Consider the following 23,293-nt stretch of genomic DNA (forward strand, 5'->3'; position numbering starts at 1 on the left):
CACTAACCCTCCCTCCACCCATACAGAGGGCTGGAAATTACAAGTTCAAGACTCAGAGAGCAATTGATAAAGGCACAGAAAGAGAACAAGAGTTCTTACCTTGAACTGGTCGAGAGGAAAGTTTTCTGATCTGTAACAAAACAATGAGGGAGATCATGACTAGGGTTGGATAACCTGTATTTTAGGAGTAACAAAATACATTCCAACAAAAATTACTCTGCGATGCACATGATTACTAGCCCTGTATGAAACTTACATACTGAGCTCATTTTCAAAAGGGAGGGTGAGGTGAACAACCAAAATAGTGAGGTATAGTCGGTATCTAACCTGTGCTGTACCTGTCCTGGGAATGTTTAATGGGTGGAGGAAGCTTTAATCTATATGTGCTGCACCTGTCCTAGGAGCGTTTGATGCAGATAATGTAGAGGGAGTTTTACTCTTTACGTAACCCCAGGCTTTTAAGTTTAACTTTATTTATTAATGTCACAAGCAGGCTTATATTAACACTGCAATGGAGTTATTGTGAAAATCTCTAGTCACCACACTCCAGCACCTGTTAGGGAGCATTTAGCATGGCCAATGCACCTAACTAGCACGTCTTTCAGATTACCTATCCTGGGAGTGTTTGATGGGGACAGTGTAGAGGGAACTTTACTCTTTGTGTAACCCTGTGCTATACCAGCCGTGGGAATGTTAGATTTGGACAGTGCAGAGGGAGCTTTACTCTATACCTAACGCCGTGCTGTACCTCAACTGCGAGTATTTGATGGGGCAGCATGAAGGGATAGTTACTCTGTATCTAATTCCATGCTGTACCTGTCTTGAGACTGTTTGACGGGAGCAGTGTGGCAGGAACTTTACTCTATATTTAACCTGTGTTGTACCAGCCCTTGAAGTGTTTAATGGGACAGTGTACAGGAAGCTTTATTCTGTATCTGACCCCATGCTGTATCTGCCCTGGGAGTGTTTGGTGTACAATGTAGAGGAAGTATTAGTATATAGCTAATCATGTGCCCTGGGAGTGTTTGATGGACAGTGTGGAGGAAGCTTTACTCTCTAACCTATGCTCTGGCTGTCTTCAGAGTGTTTGATGAGGCCAACATTGAGAGAGATTTACTCTGACCTGGAAGGGCTCAGAGTTATAGAATCTTACAACAGCAAAGGAGGTGATCTGGTCCATTGTGATTAAACTGGTGCTCTGAAGGAGTTCTCTAATTAATCTCACTCCACTGTTTTTTCTCCTCATCTTATATTTTACCCTCAATTGTTGATCCAATTCCCTTTTGAACGTGACTATTAAATGTACCTCTACCACCCTTTCAGGAAGCACATTCCAGATCATATATCTATGTGTTACGATATATACATATATCTATATATTATGATAAATTCTCACCTCCCCAGGCTATTTTATGAATTATCTTAAATCTGTCTCCTCTGGTTAGCAAATCTACTGCCAGTGGAAAGAGTTTCAGCCCACCTAGTCTATTAAGAACACTCTCAATAATGAACACTATTGCTCTTAACTGTCTCTGCTCTAAAAGCAGCTGCACTGATTCTACTCTCTCCACCTAACTGAAGACCCTCATCCCTGGGGGTTCATTCTGGTAATCTCCCCTGCACCCTCTCCAAGGACCAGATGTTCTTCCAAAAGCATCATCCAGAATTGGTCCAGGTGAGGTCCAAGCAGTGATTAATAAAGGTTTCACATGCTTACTTTCGTATTCTCTGCCTCTATTTATAAAGTTAGGGGTGTTATCAGAGTCTTGTCAGCCTTATCAGCTAATTTAGCCAGCCTCAAAGATTTGTGTATGTTAACCCCAATGTCTCCCCTGCACCCACTTTAAAATTGTATGATTTTGTTCACATTCTCTCTCCTTACCTTTTTTTCCAAAAAGTATCACATCACACTTCCTAGTGTTAGATTTAATTGATTTGTTGGTCTATGTCTTCCTGAACTCTGTTACTACAGCCTCGTTGTTTACTAAATTTCCAAATCTTGTGTCATTTGCACACCGAAATTACATCCTTCATTCATGCACTGAAATCCTGTCCTTCGTTTACACACTGAAATTACGTTCTTCATTCACGCACTGAAATTACGTTCTTCACTCCTAAGTCTGGATCATGAACATATATCAAAGATACCCAGGGTCCCAACACTGATCCTGGGGAACACCACTATCCATTTCCCTCTGGTATTATGAGCCATTACTTTGCTTTCAGGATCAGGAATCAGCCTAGCAACAGCAGTAACAAGAATATAAAAAGGCGGTTTGCCCAGCAACAAATAGAAATCTGCCTAGCAACAGCAGTAATGATGTGGAGATGCCAGCGTTGGACTGGGGTAAACACAGTAAGAAGTCTGACAATGCCAGGTTTAAGTCCAACCGATTTATTTGACTATCAAATAAATCAGTTGGGCTTAAACCTGGTGTTGTCAGGCGTCTTACTGTAGCAACAGCAGTAGCCAGCATTCTAAAGCCATGATGAAATGCAATTTTTTCTGTAGACAGCCAGTCTACAGAATACAAAAAATCAAAGAGACTAAAGGGTATAATTGCCAGTAACTCAGAGGGAAGGGCTAGATTTACATCTGTAACCCAAGACGCTAGTTCACATCTACCAGCTAAAGAAGTAAGAGAGAGGCCAGTTTTTCAGCTATGATTCACAACTAAGGCATATTTCAGAAATTCTTCTTAAAGATACAAGTTCGAACCTTCGCTGAAACAAAAGATGGTTTCCCAGACCTGATCATCCAAGCTGTATTCTATGGTGACAATGGATTTGACTTATATAAAGTGAATATTGTTTGGATAAAGGGGTGCCTCAGTGAGTTCTGGGAATGAGGTTACACTTTGGGAACAAGAAATAATCTCAGAGAAAAGGTGTATGTTTAATCATGCATATGCTTAAATACCATAGTGTATTATAGTCTTTCTTACATGAACTTTTCCTCTTCTTTTACTTTAATAAATGCTCTTTAAGTAAAGTTTATTAATCAGAGGTAAGACTTACATTAGCGCTGTAATGAAGTTATTGTGAAATTTCCTTAGTCGCCACATTCTGGCGCCTGTTCGGGTCAATGCAGCTAACCAGCACATCTTTCAGACTGTGGGAGAAAACTGGAGCACCCGGAGGAAACCCTCGAAGACACAGGGAGAACATGCAAACTCCACACAGATACTGACCCAAGCCAGGAATCGAACCCGGGTCTTTGGCGTTATGAGGCAGCAGTGCTAACCATTGTGCCACCGTTAATTGTTTACATAAACACGGGATGGTTTTCGCAACTGGGTTATACATGGCTGGCGTTTCGCATTAATCCAAACAAATATACACTACTTTGAACCAGTGTTTCAAGTTAGAACACACTCACATAAAACATTATCAAGATTTGCAACGCTCATCTGAAACTATTTTGTATCCATGCTGTCACTGCCCCTTTTATCCAATGGGCATCGATTTTTCCATCAAATCATTTATGCGGCACTACATCCAAAAGGCCATCTAAACAACTATATTACCTTTACCAAGCCCTTTGCTTACATCGGTCAAAGAAGTCAAGCAAGTTTTTCACCTTATCAAGGCTTAATACAGAAAGGATTACAAAACTCTCTGGCTGCCCAAGCAGCATCTGGACCTTCTCCAACTAGAGTCTGGACTGTAACACTCAGGACTCAGGATAAACCAGCCACAGATTGCCCAGCCCTTCTCAAGGACAGTTAGGAATGGGCAATAAATGCTGGCCAGTATCTTGAAGACTTTGATCAGATGATCCCTTAACCTTAAAGTTTCTTGGTCTCCAGGACAGATTTTTGGTGATCTGGCCCCTCCATGCCAATGCTATAGTTAAGAAAGCTCATCAATGTCTCTTTTTTTTTAGAAGGCTAAGGAAATTTAGCATGTCCACGACAATTCTTACCAACTTTTACAGATGCACCACAAAGCATCCTATCCGGATGTATCACAGCTTGGTATAGCTCCTGCTCTAAGACCACAAGAAACTACAAAGGGTTGTGAACATAGCCCAGTCCATCAGACAAAACAGCCTCCCATACGCTGACTTTGCCTACACAACCCACTGCCTCGGGAAAGCAACCAGCATAATCAAGGACCCCACACACGCTGGACAAACACTTTTCAACCTTCTTCAGTCAGTAAAGAGATACAAAAGTCTGAAAACATGTACTAACAAATTCAAGAACAGCTTCTGCCCTGCTGTCATAGATTAAGCTGATGTTTCTCTTCACTCTACCTGTAACTACAGCAGTATATTCAGCGCCTTATCTTTTTCTTTTCCCATATGTACTTTATGAACAGTATGTTCTGCCTGTACAGTGTGTGCAAGAAACAACACTTCTCACTGTATCCCAGTACATGACAATTTTAAATCAAATCAGATATATTCTAGAGAAACAGGTCAAATTTCTATCATCTCTCTTCATAATTAAACACGTGGAGTCCAGGGATCATTCTTGTAAACCTACATTGCACTCCCTCCAAGGCCAATATATCCTTCCCTAGGTATGGTGCCCAGATCTGCTCACAGTAGTCCAAGTGGGGTCTAACCAAGGTTTTGTATAACTGCAGTGTAACTTCTACATCACTATACCCCAGTCCTCCAGATATAAAGGCCACATTCCATTAGCCTGCTTGATTATTTTCTGTACCTGTTCACAGCATTTTAAAAATCTATGCACCTAAAACCCCAAAATCTCTTTGGATACTCACTATATTTAACTTCATTCAGTCCAAAATGGACAACCTCACTCTTGCTTACATTGAAATCCACCTGCCACACTTTTGCCCATTCACCTAATCTAACAATAACCCTTTGAAATTTTGTGTTATCATCCACACTGTCTACAATGCTACGTAACTTTGTGTCATTAGTAAATTTGGATGTATGACCTTCTATGCTATAAGGTTCAACAAACAAGTACTGAAGGAAAAATCCCTCAGCAACCAGCTCAGGGTAAATAGAACATAGAACACTAGAGCACAAACAGGCCCTAGGGCCCAAGATGTGCTGATCATATCCCTACCTATCAGGCCTATCTATAACCCTCAATCCCATTAAATCCCTTAGGGGATTTAAAATAGGGAAGAGTAATTAATATATGTTGACTTGCCATTGAAGCTTGAATGCCCAGAACAAATGAGAAAGTCTGAAGAGATATTCCAAGTAGTATACCTGATCTTCCTGAGACCAGATGACTGAACTCTGCTCTTTGACCTTTGAATTGAGCGTGCTGATTTGTTTTTGGAAGTATTCGGCTGTTGTTCTCTGGTCTGCAGACAAAGCAGACCTCAGCCTCTCATTCTCAGCTTTCATCTGTAAAGGGCAGAGAACAAACCAACTTCAGAACCGATAATAATAAAAATAAATAAAAGTAAAATACTGCGGATGCTGGGAATCTGAAATATAAACAGAAAATGCTGGATAAAAGGCTTTTTTAAGTCCTTATTGTAGCTGCATGGACTCTCTTGTCTGCAACCCTCATACATCGGGATCAAAACTCCACTTGAATCACAGAACCCTACAGTGCAGAAAGAGGCCCTTCGGCCCATCGAGTCTACACCAAACACAATCCCACCCAGTCCCTACCCCTGCATATTTTACCCATGAATCCCTCTAACCTATGCATCCCTGGATACTAAGGGGCAATTTCTTAGCATGGCCAATCAACCTAACCTGCACATCTTTGGACTGTGGGAGGAAACTGGAGTACTCGGAAGAAACCCAGGCAGACACGAGGAGTGTGTGCAAACTCCACACAGACAGTGACCCGAGCCGGGAATCAACCCAACACTTGGGAAATCATCCCAAAATGTTTTGTATGAACCTGGGGCATATTAGCCATGCTGGAGAGGTGGCTTCAGGAGGGAAATGTAAATGGAAAGTTTTGATCTGGAATGGATATAAAAATGGGCAAAAGAGACTTTGGAATGGGAACTGAAAAAAAAGGAGGATGTGGTCTACGTTGCAGCTTTTGGGTGAGGCCTGCACGATTGGTTTACATAAGACTCACTTCAGGCAAAATGGTTGCCACGAACACTGACAAATATCTAATTGCCTGTCAAAGATTCTTTTCCTGCTAGATATGTAATCACATTTGGCAAATGCAGTGATGAAAGAATTAGCAAACAAATTTTGAGTACAAATTTTAAACATACCTCTTCTTTTTCAGACAGATGCTGAATTTGAAGATCTTTCATCTTCTTTTTGGATTCATTTTTCTGGAAACAAAAAGAAAATTAAGGCCCAACTTTTTAGAACCAATTTTGTAATCATAAAGGTCTGCAGCATAGAATCAGGCTGTTCAGCCCAACTTATCCATGCCACCCTTTTTTTGAAAACCAAGCTAGTTCCAACTGGCCCATATCCCTCTATACCCATTTCACAGCCTGTAGTTTTCAAACTGAAACAATTAGTGAGAGCTCCCAAACCAGCTCTCATTTTCAGCAAAACTCTGCTCTCATGTGCTAAGAAAATCCATCTCAAAGGGACTTTTATTTTTATTATTCGCTCATGGGATGTGAGCATCAATGGCCAGGCCAACATTATTACCCATCCTAACTGCCCTAGAAAAGGTGTTGGCAAGTCACCTTCTTGAAATGCTGCATATGGTGAAAGTCCATATGGTGAAGGCAACCTTCAGTGCTGGGAAGGGTGCTCTAGGAAAGTACTGGTGGATAAGCACTGGTGTGCATCTCGCTGTTGAACTTGCAAGTGCTGGTGTTCCCTCCTACTGCCCTTCTCCTTCTAGGTGGCAGTGGTTGTGGGTTTGGAATATGCTGTCAAAGGATCCTTGCTGAAGTTCTGCATTGCATCTTGTAGATGGTACACGCAACTGCTACTGTGCATCAGTGATGGAGGGAGTGAATATTGAAGGTGGTGGATGGGGTGCCAATCAAGCGGGCTGCTTTGTTCTGGTTGATGCTGAACTTCCCAAGTGCTGAGGTGGTCTTCAGAGTGAGATTCCCTTATAAGACACTCCAATCTTATAGTTATTTACTTCAGTAGCAACGACCCATTAATATATCATAGTCCCCGGAAAGGAAAATAGCTCCAGCTATTCACAGAGGGTAAAACTTTCATTTACTAACTCTTGTCTCTGGGTGCCTCTGGCCCTTTATCTAATTACCTTCTGAAATGCTTCCAAACTCATCTGCATGTTACTTTCTTTTTCATTAGACTCTGTGGAGGATCATTGTCATTCTCCACTAGTTTCAAACTGGGCAATCTTCCAGCTTCTGTTACCTCACAAAATTCAAACTGAGATTAAGCCTCACCCACATTCCATGCAGTTAAAAACGAAGTTAGGTTTTTACTTTCCTTACAGTGCAACTCGATTTACCTATCAGTTACTTCAACTACCTCTTAGTGAGTTGCAAACCACATGAGGTCCAAACTGCAATTAACTGTCTCAGCAAACACCCCAATAAACTGAAACCAGAGAATCTCCCTCAGCTCCAACTATCTCCATAACAATGTAGCCTACTCTGAGATGTCCTCAAACTGACCTTCAGATTAATTATCTCCCATTTACAATTTCTGTTTGGATCTGGTGGAGTAGGTTTTTAAAACGTTAAGGTTCATGGAATAATTATAGCTAAAAAGTTAGCTGAAATTCACAAAACAAACACATTGCTCTGTAATGCCTTTCATTGCAGACACCAAAGGCCCTATTTTACCATTTCGATTCTACATGCTGAGCGGACTTGAACTGGGGGTGTTTCAAATCCGACTTTTAGACCCATTCTGCCTGAAATGCACTCTGCCTGAAAAAACATCAGCAATTCCGAATCATGCTGCAGCAGCCTGTAGGTGGGACTTAACACACCCAAAATCCTGCAGCTCCAATCAGAGCCTCCAACCGCGCATGTGCAGAAACAAAATGATAAAATGTGGCTCCCCTGCTGGATAATGGCTCCCCCTGGCCCCAACAGAAACTGCTCTACCCCCACAACATTACTCACCCACTTATCCTCCCATCCCCTCCCTCCACCCAGACCCTTCCCCTCCCACTGATCTCAAGCAGAGTGGCAATGGACCCCCCCTTCCCCCTCATTGATCTCAAGCAGAGTGGCAGCAGACCCGCCCCGTTCCCCCTCACTGATCACAGGCAGAGGGATAGTGGAACCTCTTCCCCCCCCCACACCGATCTCAAGCAGAGAGCCACTGGACGCTCAGCACTTACCTCCTCACTAACTGGAGCGCCCGAATCAGATTTCTGTGGAGCATGTCTGTTTCACACCAATTCTGGATGGGCAAACGTGGTGGTAAAGGGGGAAGTGCCAGTAAGATTGGGCTTTGCAGCCCATTAAGTCAATTTAATTGCATGCAAATATATTTAAATGGCTGTTGTGCCCATTTCAGGCATGGTCCAGATCGCGGCCATTTTCGGGCCTTGGTAAAGGGGGAACTGGCACAGAAAAGGGCCCGAGCTGTGCTATTCACCTCACGCCCAACCTTACCAAGCTTTTGGGCTGAAAACGGGCGCAACTTGATTGTAAAAATTGGGCCCACGACTCCAGCCCTTTAGCTACTCAAACCTACCAGCTGTTAAAGCTCTAACTCTTCAATGGTGACTTTATTAAACAAACGTTGGATAGCTTTTGAACGGCCATTTTTGAAGTGTTCTGGTAATCAGTGAAATTCAGAATTTTAATTACCTTACCTTTACAACTTTAATCCTCTCAGAATTAAAGGCTACTTCAAAAATATTACCATGAACCATAAACTAGATTTGCATCAAAGAGGAGAGAAGATGTTTCCACTTGTGGTCAAGACCAAAACTAAGCCATAAACGTAAGTTGGTCACTAACGAATGCAGTAAAGAATTCAGGAGAAACTTCTTTTGGCCGTGAATGGTTCAAACACGAAAATCTGCTACCAGGTTGAGTAATGGAGGTAAATGACATAGCTACACATAAGGGAAAGCTGGATAAACAGTTTAGAAAGGAATAAAAGGGTTCAAGGGAGAAGGGTTGAAAGAATCTCAAGTGTAAACATTAGCATAGACTGGATGGACTGAATAGCCTCTTTGCCTGTTCTAATTTGAAGTAATACTGCGGCTGAGCCAGAATGCGCAGATAGATAAATGAATGTTTAGAAGAGCCTTATCTGACTTCCTCTGGGGATTCTGGAGTACTGATAAAGAACTTTCACTTGGGAGATAAAATGGTTGAGGTAGCAATATGAAGGAGCATTGGCCATGATAAGTTTGTAGTGGTTGCAGAGTTTGCGGAGAGGCCGTGCGAACAATGGCTGGGTTGACAAAAGTCTGGGCCAATGGTTCTTCCCTTGATTCGTGATTTCTCAGATCCTCCGTGAAAACTGCCCTCTCTTTCCGACCCCTTCAAGAATTGCACGGCGAAGGTGTGTTGTATTTGAGAATTAACACAGGACGCCCCCGCCCCACTGCCATTGCTGCATCCCCCGTTGTGAGCGCTCTTTATTCACCTACCAGTTTCTCAAACCTTTCCTTCCAGTTTCTCAGCTCTTCTGCGTGATCCTCAGCGTGAAACGGCCCCACGTTTGACAGAACTGGCGTTGCATCTTGAATCTCTTGCAGTTTCTAACGATAAAAAGGTCCAATTTGTTAATCTGGTTATCTAGCTGTAGTCTAACCATTTTATGAATTGATAACACAAAATCAGAATACTGCGAACGCTGGAAAGCTAAAATAGAAACAAAAAATGCTGGAAATACTCAGCGGGTCTGGCAGCATCTGCAGAACGAGAAGCAGAGTTAATGTTTCAGGTCTGTGGCCTTCCATGAAAACTAGAAAATAAGTAAAGATATGAAAGGTTCAAAACAAACGTAGAGGCAGTGGAAGCAGGAAGGGGGAGTAATAAAACAGAGGAAGGTGTTAGAAGACGAGTTTTTGAATATTTTTAAAGGCAGAGGTGGATAGATTCTTGGAAAGCCGGGGGTAATGGGTCATCAGGAGTAGGCAGGATGCAGATCTGAGGTCATCAGATCAGCCGTGATCTTATTAAATGGGGTAGCAGTCTCAAGGGGCTGAATGGCCTACCTTTGCTCCTTATTCTTATATCTGTGATAGGCTGGAAAACAGCAGAGATTAAATGTCAAACAGAACGATGGTGCAAGACAAGCAAAGGAGCTAAAGGTCTGTCTAGAGGAGCTGTAACTGGGGAAAAATAGAATCATTATTGTTGTCAAAAACAGGAAGAATGGTAGGGGCAGAGATTGGAGTCTGAAATTGTTGGACTCAATGTTGAGTCCAGAAAGCTGTAAAGTGGTGAATCAGAAGATATGGGGCTGTTCCTCCAGCTTCAATTAAACTTCTTTGGAACATTTATTGTGGGAGGCTGAAGACAGAGTGCTCAGTGTAAATGGTTTGATGATGTTGTTAAAGACAGATAGATAATGGGCATTGTTTGATGAAGGACTGGGATCACATGTGGAGTGTGTCCAGGCACCATTCAGTGCCTGTGAATTTTGATTGATTAGTTTGCTGAGAGGAATGTCGAGAGGGTCCGAAGCCCTCCGTGTGGCAGTGCTCCCCTTTCCCATCAGGGATTTGGTGTGGAGGTTGTTGCATGCAGCAGTGCCATGGAATTAAGATGGTTCACAGACTCTCAGACTCCTGTGTATTCTGCAGTCTAGAGGAGTCCACAGCCCACCTGTATACAAGCTGGATATGGTGGTGGCCCGTGGTCCACAATTTTAGGGGACTGCTTTCTTGTTGCTGATCATCGGCTCCTGCTGCGGAAGGTGGTGGACCACCTTTTGTTTACCTGCACCGGGGCCTAGACAATGTGTCCACTAACAAAACGAGGGGGAATCTCAAGCCAACTCTTTGCATTCTTTCGTGGTTACGGAAAACCTTCCCAGCAGCTTTGTCCTCCAGCGAGAGTCCATACCTCCTTCTTCCTGTACCCCAGCTCGCGATGGACACACATAGCCCCAGTTGGAGATGATCAGTGTCTCCAGCTGGCTGACAAGCAGATGAGCCTCTAATCAGAGGTTGGCAGGAATGTGAAACTCACAGCTAACAAGAAGTAGAGTAGATGCATTCAGGAGGAAGCAAGATACAAATCGGAGGGAGAAAGGAACAGGAAAATATGCTGACTTGGTGAAGGGCGGCTGATCATGCAGATCACAAACAACTTCAAGGAGCGACTGGCCTGAATGGCCTTTTACAGCCCAGTCGTAACATCCCATTAACACACTAGCTATGTTAAATTAAATCAATTTTAATCACATTTCACTCACTGCTTCAATAGACTGGTTCTTCACTGCAATATCCTGGAACTCCATTAGAAGTTGCTGTCTCAGGCGCGCCATTTCCTGGGATAACTTTTTCCGTTCTTCCTCCTTCCAGTTTTCAAACTCCTTCCTTACTTCCTCGTCTCTCCTGCGAGAATCTTCCAATTCCTGGTTGAGAGTTTTGGTAGATCAGTCTCAAATTGTTTTAATCATAGAGTCAATGGTAATGCCTCCATCGCAGAGTGTGACAGCCTATTGGTTATGATCCCATGGGGGTTAGGAGTCAGCCAGCCACCCATCTTCTCGTGCTGAGGGTGGAACAGCAGGAATCTCTGTTGATTGTTTGGCAAAAACCAGCATCACCAGGGTTTGCCACCCAGCCAGTGCCAGCACAGACCAACAGCGCCAACTTAATGCCAGTGCCTGCCAAGCTGTGGACACTGACTGACAGCAAACACCCAATTCCTGGCATAGACCAGCAAAACCCAGCCAGCAGCACCCTCGCAGCAGGGGGCACTGACTCAACACGCCCACCCAGTACATCATGAGAACCTTCAATCTCAAATATCCGCCTGGTGAACAGCTATTCTGAGTAAATCTCAGGAAGATAACAGGCCCTGGGAGCAGCTGCCGAGCCTTCACCAACCCCCAAAAACCACCACCCACCACCCCCTTCAGACTAATACCCTCATTCTACACACCCCATTCAAATTTTCTTTCACTCCCTTCCTGTTCTGTTGTAACATTTCCTGTTCACTAGCACTTTGCATTCCATCAGCTATGTGGTATCTGCCTCAGAACTTGCTCAGATTTCCAGCCTCGCTTTTTCATTTTCCAGGCCAAGTGGTAGTCCCAGGGCAGCCCCCTGCTCACATATATTCCCTCTCCATGCCAAAGCTCCTGAGCCCCTGTGGGTTTTGTTAGTTGCTGCTGCTCTGTCGCGTTGGGCCTTGGGTCGATCCAGGCTGGAATGCCATTGTTACATACCCACCTCTCACCGTCAGAAACTGGAATGAGACAGGAAATGACATCAGCAATTGTGTCACCACCGGTTTCAATTCGGATGATACAAACCAATTACTATTCGGCATCACATTGGGACAAGTGCAATATTGTTGTAACGAGGCAATGGTCACAGACATCAACTGAAAGGATGCTATCTTGTTTTTATGCCCTGTCCATGTTCATTTTCACACACACAAAGTCCAGTTGAGACGTGTATTCCCCCCGGTTTTTTTACTTCATTCTGCCTTTCACATTGTTTCCAGCCCTGGGACATTTTTAGATTTGGTGGTGGTTTTATAGCTGCCCTTCCAATCGCTAACTCTCCCCATTTACCCAGGACTGGGAAATGCAACATGGCTGACCTGGATGGAGTCTCCCCCACAACTCTTACTGTCTGCCACAGGAAGAACTTGCAAGTTGACAATCACCCTGTTTGTCCACGTTAGAAGAATGAGGGGGAATCTTTTAGAAACTTATAAAATTCTAACAGGGGGAGGACGGGGGGGGGGGGGGGGGGGGGGGGGGGAGAGAGAGAGAAAGAGTCCAGAACCAGGGGCCATAGTTTGAGGATAAGGGGTAAACCTTTTTAAACTGAGGTGAGAAGAAAAAATTTCTTCACTCAGAGGATGTGTGGAATTCACTACCACAGAGAGTAGTGTAGGCCTAAACGTTGTCTAATTTCAAGAAGAACTTAGATATAGCCTTTGAGGTCAAAGAAATCAAGAAATATGGGTGAGGGGGTAGAAGAAGGGGGAAAATTGGGATATTGAATTTGATGATCTGCCATGATCATAATGAATGGTGGAGCAGGGTCGAAGAGCAAAATGGCCGACTCCTGTTTCTATTTTCTACGTATATTTCTATACATTTTTCAGTTACCGATCCTAATCTCTCCTTATTTGGCTCACTGTCAAGTTTTGACTGATTACACTCCATGAAGTCCGTTAGAATGTGTTAGCAGCTTCAGTAGGCTATAAAAATGCAAGTTGTTGTTATAAAGAGCCTTGTGTCTGGGTGATGAGGCCTTTCCCCGCTTGCCCCTCCCTGATTTATTTGACAGGAGCTAACCTGGCCACGGCGGAGGGAATCAGTTTGCCGTTCAACCTCCAGCTGTGACTGGCTGATCCGTAGTCGCTCCCTGAGCTCTCTGATCTCGTCTTCAATCTGTTCCGTCCGATACTGCTTCTTCCTTTCTGAAAGACAATCAGAGCAAACACCAGCCTAAAGTGACAGTGACAAAAAAAGTGAAAATCTACTTAGCCCAGTAAGAAGTCTCACAACACCAGGTTTATTTGGGATCACGAGCTTTCAGAGCACTGCTCCTTCATCAGGTGAAAGCTTGTGATTCCTAATAAACCTGTTGGACTTTAACTGGTGTTGAGAGACCCCAGTCCAACACCGGCATCTCTACATCATGGCTACTTAACCCACAGACAGGCCTCATTCGATCCACATTCTCCCCATCAAAAACTGTTTGAGACTTCACTAGTTATCAATTGATGATAAAATTCCATAAAACGGGAGACAGTCTGTGGGGGTGGGGGAAGGTCTGCAGACAGCCCGTGGAGGTGGGGGAAGGTCTACAGACAGTCAGGGGAGTGGGAAGGTCTGGAAATGGTCTGTGGGGGTGGGGAAGGTCTGGAGACAGTCTGAGAGGGGTGGGAGAGGTCTGGAGACAGTTGGGGTGAGGAAGGTCTAGAGATGGAGGGGCGAAGGCAGTCGGAAGGAAGGTCAGGAGGTGGGGGAGACAGGTGGACAGTTGCAGCCCAGCTTGCTGGAGGGACTAGATGGCCAAGGGACGGCTCGGGGCATGGGGAGAATACTTGAGGCAAGAGTTGATTCATAGGAGTTCAGTCCTATACTGTGGGGTTGACACTTAATGTCCCTGTCCAGGCCAACTCATTACAATCTACACAAAACATTAAGGAAAAAGTGAGATGTCTGTGGAAAGCTACATCATTCCAACTAAATTGGACATTGAAATAATAAACATAAAAATCTACAGGTGCTGAAAATACAAATCAGAACAGAAAATGCAAGAAAAGGAGAGTTGCACGAAACACTCATTGATCTGTCGGGACTACAGGTGATGTGCCGGATGCTTCCGACACATTCTGTCCTTGTTCTGATGGAAAGTTGAGAAGGATCTCTCACCAATCTCAGTAATCTCCCGGTGTCGGCGCTCGACATGTGCCTGAAGGAAGGAATAGTTCAGGAATGCCTTGTCACAAAGCTGGCACTGCAAAGGGAAAAACAAAATCAACAGCGGAAAAAAAACAAGTGACCCCAGATAAATAATCAGGATTTATGGACCAAGTCTCTCCCAACGTACTCATCAGCTTAATGGGGGGGACATCGATGGTGGAAAATGGAATCAAGTATCCTCAGCTCAAATGCAGCAGAGTGCAGCTCTCTGTACAACACATGCCAACATTGTTTCAGAAGAGCATCCACACGGCAGCTCATTCTCCCAGCAGCCAGTTTGCGCATTCCTTGAACGTGAATACCAATTTGTCAACAGTTTGGACAGAACTAAGGGCTGTGGGCACAGCAATCCTTGGGGCCAATTTCCATGGAGTCAGAACCAGACCTTTCAAAATGACGGGCTGGACCTGGATCCAGGGATCTTTTTAAAACAAAAACTAGGCTGCAGTTGTCAGTTATAAAGTGAAAAAACATGCTGCGAAAGTGCACTGATTGACAGGCCAACTGATATATTTTAGGAAAAACCATCACCATTGCTTCAATAGACTTTGTTGTTGACATTTCCTATGGGTCATGATTCAAGCTGAACCCATTATGAATCCTCGACTGAGTTTCAAGAAATCCAAAATCCCTTATCTCAGCAGGGGGACCGGATATCAAATTGTAGTTGGCAGTTTAAGGGGCTACTAAAGTATTAGCTGTCTTTGATTTGGTTATTGTGCAAGAGTTTGTTTTTGTAACAGTCTGATCATTTGGAATCTTTAAATGGTTTCATGAATAAGTATTTTTCCTTATATTGTGTATGAGGACTAGAGGGCATTTCAGCCTTTTATAAATCTGGGCTGAATTCCTAGAGAACAGAGGCAAGCCTTCTAACCAGTCCATCTCCAAACTGCCTCCAGAGGCTGCAGGCCTGATTCAATTGCAAAATGACCTCCTTGGAGAGAAAAGTGCGAGTGACATGAGCCCTTTACTTGGACGAGGGCCTGCCAAGTCAGGCTGATCCAAGCTACTCACCTCAGTAATGAAAATCCAGCCCTGACAGTTGGACTAAGACTGGCCAAACTGACTTCATGTAAAAACATCATGTTAGAATTTGTGAACTGAGTGCTGGCTTTTTTTTTAAAATAGCCAAGCAAATTCATAGATTGATTTGTTGAGGAGCTTTGATTTAGGACCTCCAGGTTTCATTTCAACAGGTCTTCCCTTCATCACTTCTGAGCTAACATAACCAGCTCACACTCAACTTCTGTGACACATTGGGGGCGATTCTCTGAACTGTGCAACAGGCCGGGAGACTCAAATAGAGACCACTTAGAAGGCTTCTCGCTGAGCACCATGGCCTCTGTCCAATGCCCAAAATCGGTGCACAGCTGAATAAATTATTTGAATTAGGATTTGCATTTGATTAGAGGGCCCAGGACTGAAGTCTCCAGGCCCGCTAGAGTCACCACCCCCTCCCCCGCCAGTAATGTTTCAGCATGGTTTACAATAGCTCCCCACTTGCAGGGAGCTGGAGTGAAGGGGGGTCTCAAGACGCCACAGGAGGTCAGGGGAAGGGGATGCCCCTGGGCATTGCTAGCTTGGCAGTGCCAGCCTCAACCCTGGCACTGCCCAAGGGGTATAGGACAGTGCCAGATTGGGGATCGGGGAGGCTGATCGATGGAGGTAAGGAGTCCCACTGCCATTCTGCTCTCAGCAGTGACAGAACGAGGGAGGGGGTGCGCAGAAGCATAGCTGCCTGGGGCCAGCGATTGGACTGTGGGGGAATTGGAAGGGCTGCAATACAGGATTGCAGGGCTGGCCAGCAATTGGGAGGCTGACAGTGCAGGGTCATTATGGATGCTCTGACAGATCAGTGCATGTGCAGTGGCCTGCTCAGCACTATGCTGTCAGCATCTCCAGCAGGAATAGGCCCTGCCTACAGATTTTTAAAGGATTCATGCTGGTGCACTCTGTGATGCGCAAGAGTGTGGAAGATTCATTTTGAAAATCCTGCTGAAGAAGCCAGTGGGATTTACTCCAGTTTGTACTCGAATTCGATAATCCACCCATTATGTTATAAATTTGTTATTGATTATGTCAGAAATTGTGACATTCATGTTGGTTTATATAAAATGTTATGTACAAATAATTGTACATTTGGTTAATGCTTTTTTTAAAATCAGGTCTTGGCATCAAAGATATTAATGATTTTTGGATTAATATCATTAACTCATGCTGTTTGAAGTAACATATTGCCTTTAGCAACACAAATTTTCAACCTTATATCGACAAGCAAATCCTGGTTTGATTGTACCAGACAAGCTCTGCACCAGCACTATCAGCTTCCAACTTGCTGGTCACACTTAGCCAGAACCAGTTAAGTGTGGACTAATGTCAGTTGTTACGTAGATTAAATCAGAACCAGTCATGGCCACAGTCAACATTAGCCTGTCGCAGGAGCTGTGTCTTGAGTCCTCAAAGAACTGCACAAGGCTTCCAACTTCCTGACACAAGATTCATGGTATAAATGTAGCTCCAGAACTATCTGCAAACTTTTCAGATATATTCACATGTACGTGTACATGTTTGTGGTGTGTCTATATATGTGTGTGCATGTACTTCTGCGGGTTTACAATTCCTAATGTGTATACATGTGTGTGTGATCCCTAATATGTGTGTGTGTGTGTGTGTGTGTGTGTAAGATTCCTAATACGTGAACGTCTGAGTGTGCACGATTCATAACGTGTGTGAAGTTATACGTGGATGATTCCTAATGCACGTATATCTGTGTATTATTCTGAACGTGTGTATGTCTGTGTGCACGATTCTTCATGCATGTATGTGTGTGCGTGTGGAAGATTCCTAATGTGTGCATATCTATGTGTAGAAGACGTGCAGTGTGTGAATGTCGGGGGGTATAATTCGTAATGCGTACGTCTGTGTGTACGATTCTGAATGTATGTCTGTGTGCATAATTCCTAATGCATTTATGTTTGTATATACGATTCCTAATGCGTGAACATCTGTGTATGCACGATTCCTAAGTTGTGAATGTCTGTGTGTACGATTCCTAATGTGTGTCCGCTTGTGTGTGTACGATTCTAATGTGCATACATTTGTATATATGTGATTCCTAATGCATCTATAATTGTACGTGTACGATTCCTAATGTGTGTATATTTGTACATACATGATTCCTAAAGCACGAACACCTGAGTAATGTGCACGTCTGTGATTCCTAATGCATGTATATTTGTTCTTATGTGATTCCTGAATGCAAGTACACCTGCATATGATTCCTAATGTGTGTATGTCTGTGCATGTACAATTCCTAATGTTTGTAGATTTGTACATATGATTCCTAATGTGTGTACACCGTGTAAGATTCTTAAGCTGTGAATATCTGTCTATGTATGAATCATAATGTATGCCTGTACAATTCCTAATGTGTGTACATCTATGCATATGATTCCTAATTTGTGTACGCCTGTGTCTGTGCAATTCCTAATGCGTGTACATCTGTCTGCATACAATTCCTAAGATGCATACATCTGTGTGCACACAACTCCTAATGCGTGTACATCTGTATGAATCCTAGTTTGTGCATATCAGCACATACGAAACTCCTAATGCCTGTACATCAGTGTGCTTTTGATTCCTAAGGTGTGTACATCCACGCACGCACAATTCCCAATGCGTGTACATCTGTGTGTGCACGATTCCTAACTTGCGTAAGTCTGTGTGTGCAACTCCTAATGCTTGTACATTTGTGTGCATATGATTCTTTAAGACGTGTACACCTTTGTGTGTACATTTGTATGCACATGATTCCTAAGGCATGTACATCTAAGGTGTGCATGTATGTGTGTTTGATTCCTAATGTTTCTGGACGATTCTAATACACTTATACGTCTGTATACACGAATTGTAATACATGTACATCTACGATTCCTAATGTGTGTACATCTGTGTAAGGTTCCTTATCTGTGAATATCTGTGTGGCTATGAATCCTAATGGGTGTCTGTATGCATGTAAAGTTGTGTGTATACAATTCCTAAAGTGTGCCTCGATGATTCCTAATGCACATATTTCCGTGTGTATGATTCTTAATGTGCCCACGTTAATGTTTCCCAATGTGTGTACGGCTATGTGCACAATTATTCATGTACATTTATACGTATATGGTTCCTAAAGCATAAATATGTGTATGATTCCTAAAGCGTACAATTGCGTACGTGTACAATTGTTAATACATGAATGCTTGTATGATTCCTAATGTATGCACCTCTGTGTGCTTATGATTCCTAATGCAGATATGTCTGATTCCTAATCTGTGCAAGTCTGTGCGCACACGATCCCTAATGTGTCAAGACCTGTGTATGATTCCTAATATGTGTATATCTGTGTGTATGATTCCTAATGTATCTATATCAATGTGGACACAATTCTTAATGCATCTGCTTTTGCGTGAATGATTCCAAATAAACGTATGTGTTTGTATGATTCCAAATGCATGTACGTCTGTATGTACAAAACATAATGTGCGTACATTTGTGTGTGGACAATCCTAATGCACATACATCTGTGTGTATGATCCCTAATGCAGCTACGTGTGCTTGTGGATGATCCTAATTCGTGCATGTTTGTGTATGATTCCTACTTCGTGTATATTTGTACATGTACAATCTGTGTTAGATTCCTAATCTGTGAACCTGTGTGTGTATGTCTGTGTGATTCCTAATGTCTGTGTGCCTGTGTGTATTATGTACAATACAAGCCAGGTACAGGCAGGCACAGAATCTGTCATGTAGATATATAAGAAGCTTCCCTCACAATGCAGAAGACAAAACTTCAGCCAGATCAAAAATAGCCTTCTAAACACAAGGTGATTCAATAAAGGAACGCAAAGTCTGGGTTACATCACAATATCTATATCTATTATCCCAATTGTTGATGGGGCGGGGGTCATATTCACTCCTTTCATGAACAATCATTCAATGATGTAATGTCAATCGCAGTTACTATAATGTAAAGCTGAATCCTGGATCTATCTGGACTGACTCAAATTCCACCTTCCTTATGCTGAAACAAGTGAGAGACTCAATGTTTCCCCACCATTGGTTTGTAAGGTCAGATATCTTTCGACTTGTGTCCTGAACCTGCTTCTGGTCAACATATTTCATGTCGATAAGTGGGATTCAGGGCTTGGGAAATGTCAGCCATACTCCATAAAGGGGTGACCAGAAAAGGTTCTGATTGAAGGGAAAGACCTCAGCTGACATGTCATTACAAGAGTATGAAGGAGCCACTTAGGGTTTTAATTGCTCAGACAAGACCATATTGCTCCAATGGCACAATTCTCAGGCTGTAGAAGGCTTTGGCATAGCTACACTTTTGGAGTGGTGCATTCAGGTTTGGGATCCAGCTTAGAGGACACATCAAAGCCCCAGAGAAAGATGAACAAGGTGACAAGTGGCTTGAAGGCTCCAGGAACTGAGGCTGCTTTCATTAAAGAAATAAAGGCTTAGAAGGAGTAGGACAGATTGATGCTGAATTAGTTGTCATGGGAGATATTGGAACCAGAAGGAGACGGTGTGGAGAAAGATGTTAAGAAGCATTTCTATTCGCAAGGCATAATCACTCTGTCAAACAGACCAAGTACAGTGCAGCGAATTCCAGGGATTCAGGATTCCTGTAGTAATACAGAAGCGAGCTGAACACATGCTTGACAGAGCACGACATTTCCAGTTTAAAAGGGGAAGTTGCGGAAGTGCTGTAATAGGAAGAATCCAATTCCCAGGGGGTTAGAGAGTTCAGATGAAAGGTTATTAACCTGAACCATTAACTTTACTTCTCTCTCCACAGATGTTGCCTGACATGCTAAGGGTTACAGACTCTTTTTTTTTAAGTATTTCACTAAATTCTTTAAGCTTTTCCTGAATTGGCCTCTGGAACTCCTGGAGGAAGTAGAAAGAATCCCGGGGTTATGACTGATGCTGTTTGTAGCCACGCCATGGGATTTCTCCCCTGTCTTTTCCACATATTTGCAAGGTTTAAATATGACTTTCTCCAGCTCAAGGCCCTGGTCACTTGTTCTCCTAACTGGATTTAACAAATAGTGTTGTTCTACACTATTTACACTGCACAACTGGTACCAGAGTCTCGAGGGTATAATCTCGGCTGGCAGTTCAGTCTGGTACGAAGCAGTGTGGTGCTATCAGGGGTGTGATCTTTTGGGCAGAACATTAAATTGAGGCCCTCTCAGATATACATAGTAACCATGTTATTATGCGGAGAAGAACAGAAGAGCTCGCCCACTGTCCTGGCTGGATTTCTTCCTCAACCAACATTAAGAGTGGTTATCAGGTTGTAAGAGAAAGTGTTGTACAGCTGTCTGCCATTTTGGAACCCAAACAGAAGAAGACTGCAACCAAACACACTACCTCAAAGGCCTTCCTCCTTTCTGTTAGTGCACTGACAATGGTGCATTATCAAGCATGGGATTAACCTAATTGATGGACCTCTGGCATGTAGGGGCAATAGGTTCATGGGCATTAAACTCATTCTGGCAAGGGGTGGCAAGGGTGCGCCCTGATTAAATGGTTTGAACTGTATCCATTTTAAACTCGCCTAGAGGGTGAAGATATAACTGAGCCCATTATGGGCTGAGGTACAGGTTACCTTGTGATAGTTATTGGCTCCCGCCTGTACGAGCAGTTGAAGAGTGGTGATCATTTTCTTGCGGCGTCGGCCCTCCTCCTTCGCCGCCTTCAGTTCCTCCGCCTGTTTCACCATCTCCTGCCTGCTCTTCTCCAGCTCTTCCATTGCAGCCTGCAGCTGCTCCTCCAGTGCCTGGATGGTGTTTGTGAAGAGCTCCTGAGAGTGAAGGAGGTACTCAGTGTTCAGCTGGGCCAGCTTGAACACCTTCAGCAGGACTGGATCAACCGAGTTCTGGCACCACGGGCACCTCTCAGAATCCAGGCTGCAGAAGGTCACACTCATGATATTCTCCTGCAGAGTGGCAACGTCCAGTTCTCGAGCCACCCGGTCCACGTCTATAGCACTAAACCGCCTCCAGTCCACAGCTTCATGTCTTGAGCGGAACTTGAAAGCGGGCAGCCCGCCAATGCCCACCGATAAGGCACCAAAGCCCATCCCGGTTCCGTTGTAATGGCCTTGTGATGATATCATGAACTCTGGCACTCGATAATGCGGTGGTCTTGTCCACTGAAACTGAGTTGGATAATAAACGTTGCTGATAAAAGGCTACAAGAGAGGGAAGAAAGGAAATACAGTTATGCCATCCATCTTCCATTTTAGGTCAAGTCTCCAAAGTCCATGCCTACACACCCATAAGTCATGGATTGAACCCAACATCTAAACCACCCAACTATCCCCCATCAGGAAACATTCAACAAAATCTTTCCTTCCTCCCCATTCCACTCTCCTCCCACTCCCACACCCTGTACAAACTAAAGTATAAAGAATCCCTTCCAGTCCAATCTCACATCCCACACTCTAAAGCTTCCACCATTTGCATTCTATAGCACAACATTCCCACAGCAGTTCAGGTGAGTGCGTATTGCACTGACAGAAGGGCCATCTACCTGCCTGCTTGGTTGGTTGCATGTAAAAGATCCCATGGCCTTCCAGGGACAGCAGGGAAGTTCTCCTTGGTGCCCTGATCAACATTTAACCCTCAGTCAATATTTCTAAAAGCAGAATATCTAATTATTCTGACCTTGCCGTTTGGGGGCATTCTAACTGACTGTCTCATTTCTACATTATAACAGTTAATACCAGTCGAAGGTACTTCACTGGCTGTAAAACACTTCAAGACGTCCGATATTGGTGGAAAACACTACACAATTGTAAATCTTTCTATTTTCAGGAAGAATCATAATAAAAGGTGTACCCAGGTTCCAGATTCATTCAGACATTCTCAATCAATTAAGGTCTGTTATGACAATCGATGACTGTTTCATGGTCACCATTCTGGTGATTAGTTTTACATTCCAGTTCAAATTCCACCAGCCACAGAGATGGGATTCGAACCCCTGCCCCCAGAGCATTAGCCTGGGCCTCTAGATTCCCAGTCTGCTGACATGACCACAATGCCATCATCTCCTCTTGACCAGTCCACATAACTTCCTCCCTCACCCACCACAGTCTTATAAACTTTGCCCATCAGTATGGACTTGTTTCATCACACTGAACGCTCTGGTTAGGGTTATGACCCTATCCTACACAAAGACATATTGTCTCTGACTCCAGTTCTAGTCAACTGCCATTGCATCCTTGTCCAACAACACATCAAACGGAGAGCCTTGCTCCTGCAAGTTCCTCCACATCTCAAACCCCTCCCTATCTCCTCCGGGCCAATACTGCCTGTATAATATTCATCCAGCTCTGGCATACCTTTTTCTGTCCCCACCCAAGAGTTACAGAAACTTGATGCAACATCTGGATGTGCAGATTGATCCTGCACTCGAGAAAACTCTCCCTAAACCACATCTCATTCCCCACCAACAGAATCCTCCTCAAAATTCACATCTTCAACCATAATCCCGTCACCTACTCTTTCCCTTCAGTGTCCAGTTCAGCCTCTGAAGCATTTATTTAAGCATTTATTCTGTTAAATGCTACATAAGCACAAGTTGCCACTAAGACTCATGAAATTCCCCAAGGCATTGAAAGGAAATTACAGTATGGAGCAGACAGCCTTTATCTCACTTCCGTTCCTGCAGCAAAGAACTAAAGACAGGCACTCCAGCCTAAACAGGTCAGGTACCTTCAGGGCGTGTGGAAACAAATACCACACAGCACCACAATCTCCTTCACAAAACACAGAA

The 23,293-nt window shown here is 43.7% G+C and overlaps 1 protein-coding gene across 3 annotated transcripts in view; it reads right to left on the reverse strand.

Annotated features, from left to right (window-relative positions):
* The window catches only part of dzip1l (DAZ interacting zinc finger protein 1-like), a 118,092-nt gene that overhangs the window by 79,815 nt on the left and 14,984 nt on the right, over positions 1-23,293 (reverse strand). For all 3 annotated transcript variants that reach the window (XM_080185293.1, XM_080185295.1, XM_080185294.1), the window contains 8 exons: positions 21,123-21,707; positions 14,405-14,489; positions 13,319-13,443; positions 11,252-11,413; positions 9,477-9,587; positions 6,181-6,243; positions 5,198-5,338; positions 100-130 (listed from right to left, as the gene is read on the reverse strand). In XM_080185293.1, coding sequence (XP_080041419.1) covers positions 100-130; positions 5,198-5,338; positions 6,181-6,243; positions 9,477-9,587; positions 11,252-11,413; positions 13,319-13,443; positions 14,405-14,489; positions 21,123-21,632 — 1,228 coding nt within the window. In that variant the 5' untranslated portion in view covers positions 21,633-21,707. The remainder of the gene's footprint in view (positions 1-99; positions 131-5,197; positions 5,339-6,180; positions 6,244-9,476; positions 9,588-11,251; positions 11,414-13,318; positions 13,444-14,404; positions 14,490-21,122; positions 21,708-23,293) is intronic.

The sequence above is a fragment of the Carcharhinus amblyrhynchos genome, chromosome 3, assembly GCF_965287045.1.
Source record: "Carcharhinus amblyrhynchos chromosome 3, sCarAmb.v2.hapA, whole genome shotgun sequence".
NCBI classification, from domain to species: Eukaryota; Metazoa; Chordata; class Chondrichthyes; order Carcharhiniformes; family Carcharhinidae; genus Carcharhinus; species Carcharhinus amblyrhynchos.